Source organism: Littorina saxatilis, linkage group LG3 (genome assembly GCF_037325665.1).
Source record: "Littorina saxatilis isolate snail1 linkage group LG3, US_GU_Lsax_2.0, whole genome shotgun sequence".
Taxonomy (NCBI): domain Eukaryota; kingdom Metazoa; phylum Mollusca; class Gastropoda; order Littorinimorpha; family Littorinidae; genus Littorina; species Littorina saxatilis.
In genome coordinates, this window is record NC_090247.1 from 55,053,367 (window position 1) to 55,064,210 (window position 10,844).

Here is a 10,844-nt window from a genome sequence, read left to right on the forward strand (position 1 = left end):
TGAAATTTGACATGAGAGTTCCTGGGTATGAAATCCCCGAACGTTTTTTTCATTTTTTTGATAAATGTCTTTGATGACGTCATATCCGGCTTTTCGTGAAAGTTGAGGCGGCACTGTCACGCCCTCATTTTTCAACCAAATTGGTTCAAATTTTGGTCAAGTAATCTTCGACGAAGCCCGGGGTTTGGTATTGCATTTCAGCTTGGTGGCTTAAAAATTAATGAATGACTTTGGTCATTAAAAATCGGAAAATTGTAAAAAAAAATAAAAATTTATAAAACGATCCAAATTTACGTTTATCTTATTCTCCATCATTTGCTGATTCCAAAAACATATAAATATGTTATATTCGGATTAAAAACAAGCTCTGAAAATTAAATATATAAAAATTATTATCAAAATTAAATTGTCCAAATCAATTTAAAAACATTTTCATCTTATTCCTTGTCGGTTCCTGATTCCAAAAACATATAGATATGATATGTTTGGATTAAAAACACGCTCAGAAAGTTAAAACAAAGAGAGGTACAGAAAAGCGTGCTATCCTTCTTAGCGCAACTACTACCCCGCTCTTCTTGTCAATTTCACTGCCTTTGCCATGAGCGGTGGACTGACGATGCTACGAGTATACGGTCTTGCTGAAAAATTACATTGCGTTCACTTTCATTCTGTGAGTTCCACAGCTACTTGACTAAATATTGTATTTTCGCCTTACGCGACTTGTTTCTTTTAGATTCCTGTCACTCATACTAGCAGTATTGATTGAGGTACATAAATCTGTTGATGTACAGGGATGACTTGTTTGTAATGAATCCTTGTTTCCTCCACATTGAGTTTGCATTGCAGTTGGACAGAAATGAACAGGTGTTAATTGATAAACACATTGATAATGGCTTTTGACAAAATCAATCAATTCTGCAAAGGAATTAACTTGATGACATCAAAACTGCAGCGCCATTTGAAGAATGGTTACCATTTCTGTTTCTTTGATGGGAATCAAACAAATAAAAACATTGACTATCCAAGTTACCATGAATGGCAATAGTTGACTCCTGAAAAGTAGCAAGGATATAATTTGAGACGATAAACGCCTGATGCAATCCCTCCTCAAGGTCAGTCAACTCAAAACCTTCATCATTCGCAACATCAGTAGGCAACACAGCGGGATTCGTATGTCCAGAAATCATGTCGAAAAAATATTACATTTCAAAAGCATGTCCAACCACAGTTGTTGGCAAGTGTTCGTGTCCGAAGTAGCTAGCCTTCAGTGTGTGTATATGTATTCATGTGACAGAGAACGTGACCTCATTGTTCAATCCTCTCTCTCTCTTCTTTCTCATTCGAACGCACACACGCAAGAACGTAGCCTACGCGGCACGCATGCACGCGCACGCACACACACACACACACACACACACACACACCCCGCTGACGCACACGGCAAACCACGCACACACACACTGACTGTCGGCAAGCATCTCTTTTTGTTATATTTAGTCAAGTTTTGACTAAATATTTTAACATCGAGGGGGAATCGAAACGAGGGTCGTGGTGTATGTGCGTGTGTGTGTGTGTGTGTGTGTGTGTGTGTGTGTGTGTGTGTGTGTGTGTAGAGCGATTCAGACTAAACTACTGGACCGATCTTTATGAAATTTGACATGAGAGTTCCTGGGTATGAAATCCCCGAACGTTTTTTTCATTTTTTTGATAAATGTCTTTGATGACGTCATATCCGGCTTTTCGTGAAAGTTGAGGCGGCACTGTCACGCCCTCATTTTTCAACCAAATTGGTTGAAATTTTGGTCAAGTAATCTTCGACGAAGCCCGGACTTCGGTATTGCATTTCAGCTTGGTGGCTTAAAAATTAATTAATGACTTTGGTCATTAAAAATCTGAAAATTGTAAAAAAAATTAAAAATTTATAAAACGATCCAAATTTACGTTTATCTTATTTTCCATCATTTGCTGATTCCAAAAACATATACATATGTTATATTCGGATTAAAAACAAGCTCTGAAAATTAAATATATAAAAATTATTATCAAAATTAAATTGTCCAAATCAATTTAAAAACACTTTCATCTTATTCCTTGTCGGTTCCTGATTCCAAAAACATATACATATGATATGTTTGGATTAAAAACACGCTCAGAAAGTTAAAACAAAGAGAGGTACAGAAAAGCGTGCTATCCTTCTTAGCGCAACTACTACCCCGCTCTTCTTGTCAATTTCACTGCCTTTGCCATGAGCGGTGGACTGACGATGCTACGAGTATACGGTCTTGCTGAAAAATGGCATTGCGTTCAGTTTCATTCTGTGAGTTCGACAGCTACTTGACTAAATATTGTATTTTCGCCTTACGCGACTTGTTTTCTTTACCTTTGTTTATTGTGTTTTCGATATTTGTATTTATTTTTTGCTTGACTTATCTGTTTTATTTTAATGTTTGCTATCCACATCGTGTGATAGTAAATGTTTCTTCTCAGTCTCCGAGTCAGTTTAGTTTCTGCACGCCGCTTTGGTACTCCTTGTTTTTCTAACTGGTGTATTGTGCGCGACTGATTTGCAGATTTATTTTTATTCCTTTCATATTATGCAGTTGAAGTGTTGTGGGTGTTATTGTCTGTATATGCTATGTTGCGTCTGTGTATGCCTACAAGAATTTTGGGTGTAATGTGCCTGTGGTCTGCTCGCAGTCGAGCACAGAAAACATGGCGGCGCCCTGTGGCAAATTCGTGGAAAGTCTTCCCGACCGCAGATACCAGCGTCGTCCGCGAAAAACATAAGCTTCTCTTCTTTTTCAGTACAAACTACTGCAAACGCCTTTCTGCTTTTGGTTCACTGATAGAAGAAAATCAAATAACAATCAACAGGGTAGACTGAAGTTTCGACTTCCAGTCAAGTGTGTTGAGCTGTGCCCAACGGTTGATCGGTAAGATGACTAACAATAAGTTCGTGTCAACGGCGAGCACAAAGAGTAAACATTTCAGGAGCTGTCGATTATGTTGCGAGGGGAGGCTCGTATGCGGATGTGTGTGTCGACATGTGTTTGTATTGCATAAATTAGAGGAGGACGCAGCGTGTATCTAAACAAAGCATTCTGTTGTTTTGTTGTGCTATTTTCGAGACAAGTACAAGCTGTGAGCGGAAACGCGTAATACTAAACTAAGCTTTTATTTGAAACTATGCGTATTGTGTGTAAGTAAGGGATGTGTCATTACATACACTATGTTGCATGTTGTGGTACTCGTCTGTCTGGTAAGTTTTCTTTTTTAAGTTTGCTTTCCCTAAAGAGATATCTTTGGTATATACAAACGATCAAATCTGTGAAAGAAACAACTGAAAGCCAGCAGAAAATTTCTTCCGAGGTTATGAAAAAGATCTCCCCTCAGCATATCAAAGGAAAAAGTAACATATCCTTTCATAGAAAGTGTACTTGAAAAATCAGACCCTCCTTGTGGGTACTTGAAAGACTTTCCGCAAAGGCCTTTGTGTACCAGCGTGAAGTATGAAAAAGGATATTCAAGTCCTGAGGAGAACCAGTGTCAGTATTACAACAGAGACCAGACACGTGTTTTTGATTCGGCACTAAAGTGTCTCATCGGTCGCCCGGTAGGTACGATATGACGAGAGTTGTCAACCCATGTTATCCAGCTAAGAAGCAAAATACTCTCTGATCGGTAGCTTCTGTTGACACGGGAGACTATCCAGGGCTCCCTATGATGCGTGTCCCTGCGTCCTATACGCACTAGAACCCGAATTCACGTACTACATTCATAGAGGGGTCGCGGGACGCACTAAAAAAAATATGTGGTGCGCCCCGTAGGAATTCTTTTCAGACTGTAGTCGTCAGCTAACATTACAGAAGAAAGACCAGAAGTCAAGTTAAAAGTGTGCGTGTGTCTTGCATTTAACAAGGTATAGTTGAAGTGTCCTCGAATATTCTCAGTGGTGATAAATAACACACTTCATATCACGTTATTCGCGATCACAAAGCGTTTTATATGTACACGGGGGGTTTGGGGATCCGAGACACTTGGGACCCTCTAAAACTCCGCTGAGGGGGTCCATGGACCCTCCAAACATTAAAAGCGGGGGTCCCGGGACCCTCTGGGACGGGTGTCCGTGGGGAGCCCTGCTACCCTCGTCTGACACTCCCAAGTGGGTACCTGTGAATGGAAATACTTTGATTTATGGTCAAAGCATGGAATGGAAGTGTGTTACAATTCGTTTTTAATTCAGACAAGTTTTAACCAGGAAATCACTTTAAAGTTAAAAACCAAACATAGTGTCATAGTTACTTAACTATTAGCAGCAACAGCATTGAAATCCTACAAACGTTCAGTTTCAAATGAATAAAAGGATGTACTTAATAGAGTCAAAAATAAGTTCTAATTTATTCGCGATTACCATTTGTTGCAAACAAAAGCGTAGGCTTTAGGAACACAGTGGCAACACACAAAATGTTGGTCAAGAAACAAAGCGAATCAAACCATGTATAAAGGTGACTGTGGTGACCAAGCATTTTGGTCATCTTCCCCTCAAGGTAAATATACTACTCAATGGAACCTTTTCGAAACCATACCTTTGTATTCATGCAGCTATTTAAGCTTGGTCAAAAGCGATTTGTATCAATGATACCTCCATTACGGCAGTTATTTGCTACTCTAGTAATTAGTACTAAAAAAAAAGACACTATTTTAGATATTGTTAGGGCAGAACATGTATAAACTTGATTGACTTTTTTTCACAAAAGCTTGGAATCAAACAAAAATGCTTCAAATAATACAAATGTATCAAATGTTACAGCAAGTATTGAGTAGTACGAACATACGAGGCTACCACAAAATGACTACCAATAACAGCCTATACTTTCCATGGCTGCTTGCGGCCTTTGCAGGCGCTCCCAGCTACAGCCAGGAGACATGGCTGGCTGTGACAGGCGGGAGACCTTCCAACAGGCAGTGAGAGACTGTCAGTGGCAGGCAGTGAGACAGTTGGTTCAGCAGGGGTCCAGTCTGGAGCAGAGAGACCTAGCTGTCAGTCAGGCAGTCTCACACAGCCAGTGGGGGCTCGTCTCACAGCTCGTGCAGCTAGGAATCAGTCAGAAGTGCAGAGACGTGGCTGTGCACAAAGCTGTCAGGTAGGTCGGCGTGTAGGCTATCCTTCATGCCTTCTATTGGGCATGTCAAAGATACATAGAGAATACTACATGGGTTGCTGTGTCGTACCAGCTTTACACGAGTTTAAAAAAAAAATTAATATTGAACTGCGAGCGAAAGCGAGCTGTTAACTATTTGAAAAAAGCAACGAGTGTAAATCTGGTACGACACAGCAACCCACGTAGTGTTATGTTTGTCGTACATACTGTATACGTACTTAGGTGTATTTTACTCAAAGCGTCCCGCAGTCGAGAAGACGCTTCTTTTGGAACCTCGATCTCTTCCATAGCCTCGTGGAATCTTTTACGTCAAAGCAAAGAAAGGTCACTCTGGAAAGTGTAACGTGAGGTGTTAGTTCTAAACATTCATCGAGGGGAATTAGCGAGCACAATTTGTTTTCCCTATTGACGTTTGTCTCAGTGACATTGGCATCATAAGCAGTGGAAAAACAGGTCCCTGCTAGACTAGCTTGACATTACCTCATTGACATGATACACAAACGTGTAGTTTGAACGATATGTTTATGTAATGAGTGGTCTCTCTCACGTAAGTAGGATTAATTCTTTTCCGGGTAAACCATCTTGTACATTACAATGGATCCGCCCAGACTTTCACGTTACAGGAGCATTCATACTTCAATCAATCAATCAATATGAGGCTTATATCGCGCGTATTCCGTGGGTACAGTACTTACACTTGGCTACATACAGTTTATATTCAGCCTGGCTGCTTTCTGTGGTATTTTTTGCTTAGCATGCAAAGTCACGATTTTTTAACCTGTCGCGGGATGCCTAAACAAAGTACCATCAATCGGACAAATGATATGTACAGCTGACATAATTACCTTTTCGAGCATATAAAGTTCAACTAAAATAAATTGCGTTTTACTGCTTTTCTTAGCGTGCGAAAATTGTTGCAATAATGTTTTGGCTGTGTTTATATACGTACTTGATTTTAACTCTTGAAACCAAACAGGAACACAAGTAACCTTCCTTCGCTTGTAATCGATTGAGAGTATCCCATCCGTTACTTGGACACATAGCAACATCAAAAGCCAGGCTGTTTTTTTGGAAGAGCGGGAACTTTTAAAAAATCAAAGTTTCATTTACGAATGCAATTTAGCAAAAACTTCCAACGCAACACATAATCAGCTAGGGGGTAGATTTGTGGTATGTGTACATGTGATAAGATTTCTCTATCCCACGTTAAAGCTTGAACATGTTTAATATGGTATAAAAAAAAGTCTATGCGAAAAGGAATTTATCTTAACCCAAACATCTGATTTCCAGGTATTGTCTGTGGAACATCGTGGATGAACTTGTTGCTGCTGGTGTCAGCACTGAGAAGAGAGACTTTGTCCTTCAGCGAGGTCTGCGACAACGAGAATGGGTCCTGGTGTCTCGTCTGCTGACACTGGGGGTTGGCCTGGAACTACGGGACCTGGTGGTGACAACGGCCTTGGAACATGGCCAGTGGGAGTTGGTGCTTGATGGTCTACGTCTGGGTGTGAAGCACAAACTAATGACCAAGGCCTTCCAGGAGGTCGTCAGCCAGAAAAGATGGGAGCATGTTCCGGGTTTGGTGACTTTATGTAAAAACAGTTACCACACAGACTTTCAGGATCTTATTGACCTGTTGAAAGAGGATGGCATTGAACCACGTGTGCGTGATGTGATTCTCTCTACTGCACAGAGACATGACCACTGGGATGAGTACCTGACTATCCTGAAAGAGACTGGGACAACAGAAAAGGAGATAGCTGACGTCATAACAACAGCCCTGTACAGTATCAATGTCTGTGTGATACTTCGCCTCTTTTCTATCTTTGTGTCTGCGCGCAGAGTCTTCAAACACGTGCTCCTCAGAACACGGTTTTCTGATCATGACATCATAGTTCTGCACACTTTTCTGATGGACGATCATCCAGACCTATCCTTCTATATGTTTACTGCCCAACAGATGTGGGAGAGTGTTGTGGGCATTTTTGGAGATGCTCGTCTTGGCACCAAGGACCGTCGTTTTGCAATCAGACACGCCATAAAGAAATGTGCTTGGTTCTTCGTAGATGCCATGGCATGTAGTCCCTCGACAAGTCACCGTGATCGACGATACGTCTTCCTTCAGGCTGCTAGACAGGGCCAGTGGCTTCTTGCACTGAAGTTGAGCACATACTCTAAATCAGTCTCTGTCAGGGACAAGTTGCTTGCTTTGAGGACTTGGTTTCAACTCGGCCTTTGGGGTTGCTTACAAGACGTTCTTAACCATTGGGTACAGCCGTTCCGAAGAGGAATCTTTCCTGTGAATTGGGAATATCAACAAAAACAAAAATTGGTGAAATGCATTTTAAAAGAATCCATTATTGCAGAACAGATTGCAGCGTTCCGAGATATATGTTCCAATCTCCACCTTGACGCTGAGTTTTCCCGTTTCATTTTCCAAACAGCAATTAAACACGATAAATATCACTTTGTCCTCGAATTCTGCTGTCACCGGATGAATGCAGCTGACATAGCTGACGTTCAAATTGCACTTGAGCTAGCAATTAAAAATAAAAGATGGAATCTTTTGAAGGATTTGATAACGAGAACGCTTGCAAAAATGCGGTATGTTCAAGGACAGTTTTGTTTGTACGTGCTACGGCTGTTTATAAGCAGAGTTTCACTTGATAAGCAGGCATGGGAAGTCGTTGTTCCTTCTTTGGATGAGCTCTGCCGTGCACTATCATCTTCATATGCCCTGAACTGGGATTTTGACGAAATTCCGGTCACTCCCAAATCAATGGGAAAAGTTCAGAGGCTTTGTGAATGGTGCTTGAGCTCAGCTTTAAGAAACGCTGCACTAGTGCTCTCGGTAGTGTCTGGCAACGAGGTCATTTCCAGAAGAGTGGCTGAGCAGCATGAATATGCAGACATCCGTTCAGGTGTCATCAGTTTTTGCTTTGTGGTTGCTCTCCAGCGATCTGAATGGGAAACAGCATTCACATTTCTTCAACGCCTACAAGTCGACGATGTCGAAAACATTGTAGATGATTTGCAAGAGGACATAAATTTCAGCAACCTGATGGAGAAATGCAGGGAGAACATCTCATACAAATGGCCTGTCTATATTGGAGTATGGACTGCACAATGGGAACAGGTTGAAGATGACGTAAGATTGTGTGAAGATACATCCGTCATAGACTTTGCCATTGATGAAGCTTCTACCTGTGACAAATGGGACATCGTCCAAAGCCAGCTGCCTAGATGTTCGCAGGACTCTGACCTTCTCTGTGAAGTTCTGAAACGTGCAGTTCGCAGTGGCCAGGCAGAAATCAGCACAGCTTTACTTTCGAAGGTAGACCTTGAACAGGCTGACTTTTCCATTCAGTCATTTCTGCATACAGCTGTCACAAGCGCCGGGGACAGAGAGGACATGGTGAAACTGTGCGTTAAATTCGGTCTGTCAACACACGTAAGGCCATGCAACTGTGCATCGACAAACAACTATTGCTTCTGCTCGTCATCACCGATGCGCACTGCGTTGCGTAACGGACAGATGCCTCTCGTCAAAGTCTTGTACAAAGCAGGCGCTTGCTCCAACAAGCACCTCTTTCTCTGTAAACAAGACACCGACCTTAGAACTCGGCTTCAAGGTCAAGGACGTCATGACATTGTGGAGTATTTGGACCATGTGACAACAACCCCACGCACCCTTCAGGATTTGTGTCGTTTGCAAGTGTCCCACCATATTGGGTGTCGTCCTGGACGCCTCGACAGAGTTATGACCCTTGACATCTCTTGGCCTACCAAAGATCTGATCAATTTTGAAGACGTGCCTTCTTGAAGACGTTCACGTTGTTATGATTGCTCCAAGTAAACACTGTGTTCTACTTTACTTCGTATTCGTAGAAAGGCTTGTCAAAGTCACGAGAAGTACTCGCGGGTTTTGCTTTGTAAAGAAAACCGTGACGTGCACAATCTTTCAGGGCTTGTCCAAGGTAATTGTCCACTCACCATAGAGCAGTTCATGTGGAACTCCTGTCGAGTAGAACAATAGAAAGCTGACTGACATGTGGGGATTTGGCCGTAAAGTGTGAACAGCCAAGTAAACGGCGACTAGTGTCTGACCCGTACATGCACTGTACGGCTGAAAATGGACCCATTGAGATCACCAGCCAGCGAGCTAGAGTACCGTGGATCATACACTTGCATTAACACAGATACCCAAGCACACTTTTTCATTTTTCATTTTCATTTTCATTACTTTATTGTCCCATCGCTGGGAAATTCGGGTCGCTTCCTCCCAGTGGAAAGCTAGCAGCAACGGAGTCGCGCTACCCAGGTGTTTGCGTGTTTAGGTGTATTCAACCACCTGCACTTATGGCAGAATGACCAAGGTCTTTTACGTGCCATTGTGATGACACGGGGGTGGGACATGGCTTCCGTCTCTGGGTCTGCACATAAAGTTGACCCGTGTCCGTCCCGGCCCGAATTCGAACCTGCGACCTTCCGATCACAAGTCCAGTGCTCTACCAACTGAGCTACCGGGCACACGGAGAATAGCTGTGTCTAAGATTATGAACGTGCAATATGTACGTTTTTATGTGTGTTTTTTCTCCATTTTGTTGCAGATCGAATGAATGGTAATGAAACTGTCGTGCAACAGAGTTATTGTTACAATGAAAAGAATACATGTACGTGAACCTGTGTGTTTATGTACCAAAGATAAAGTCTATGTTTTCCAGGTTGTGACAGGTCGGTGTTATACAGTGGAACCCGCTTACTTTTTACATTTAGTCAAGTTTTGACTAAATGTTTTAACATAGAGGGGGAATCGAGACGAGGGCCGTGGTGTATGTGTGTGTGTGTGTGTGTGTGTGTGTGTGTGTGTGTGTGTGTGTGTGTGTGTGTGTGTGTGTGTGTACGTGTGTGTGTGTGTGTGTGTGTGTGTAGAGCGATTCAGAGTAAACTACTGGACCGATGTTTATGACATTTTACATGAGAGTTCCTGGGTATGATATCACCAGACGTTTTTTCATTTTTTGGATACATGTCTTTGATGACGTCTTATCCGGCTTTTTGTAAAAGTTGAGGCGGCACTGTCACACCTGAAATCTGAAAAATTGTAATTAAAATTATTTTTTTTATAGAACGATCCAAAATTACGTTCATCTTATTTTTCATAATTTTTTTTATTCCAAAAACATATAAATATGTTATATTCGGATTAAAAACAAGCTCTGAAAATTAAAAATATAAAAATTATGATTAAAATAAAATTTCCGAAATCGATTTAGAAACATTTATTTGTCAGGGGAGTAACATTTTTGTACGAAATAATTACTCGGAACTCACCTGTCGTGGGGAGTAATTTTCTCGTGTAACGGGGGAGTACTTTTTTCGTAAAGGGAGTAACATTTTCGTACAAAATATTTACTCCGAAGTAAAAATCTCGTGGGAGTAATTTTCTCGTGTTACACCGGGACAGCTTGTGTCGTGGCAGTGGAAGGGCAAGGGTTGGGCGTGGAAGGGCTTGGTGAGTAGTTTCAGGACCCGCTGTTACCTGTCTAACTTGGTCTCTCTTTTGATATTGCCTGATGCATCTTTCTATGCGTTATACCAAACTATAGTGTGTGAGCATTATGTGTGCGTGCGTGAAAGAGAGTGTGTATGTGTGTGTGTCCTTTCAGTTTTTGTGGGCGA

At 41.7% G+C, this 10,844-nt stretch overlaps 1 protein-coding gene across 1 annotated transcript; it reads left to right on the forward strand.

Moving 5' to 3' along the window:
• Window positions 1-3,997: 3,997 nt before the first annotated feature.
• LOC138962707 (uncharacterized) lies at window positions 3,998-10,067 on the forward strand. Its single transcript, XM_070334631.1, has 3 exons — window positions 3,998-4,162; window positions 4,902-5,144; window positions 6,453-10,067. The coding sequence occupies exons 1-3, from the start codon at window positions 4,071-4,073 to the stop codon at window positions 8,983-8,985; spliced, it is 2,868 nt and encodes a 955-aa protein (XP_070190732.1). The 5' UTR covers window positions 3,998-4,070; the 3' UTR covers window positions 8,986-10,067.
• The last annotated feature ends 777 nt before the right edge of the window (window positions 10,068-10,844 follow it).

Coding starts and splice junctions, on each gene's coding strand:
- LOC138962707 (XM_070334631.1), top strand. CDS start 4,071: ATGGACCCTCCAAACATTAAAAGCGGGGGTCCCGGGACCCTCTGGGAC. Junction 4,163..4,901: donor CCCTCGTCTGACACTCCCAA/GTGGGTACCTGT, acceptor CGGCCTTTGCAG/GCGCTCCCAGCTACAGCCAG. Junction 5,145..6,452: donor GCTGTGCACAAAGCTGTCAG/GTAGGTCGGCGT, acceptor TCTGATTTCCAG/GTATTGTCTGTGGAACATCG.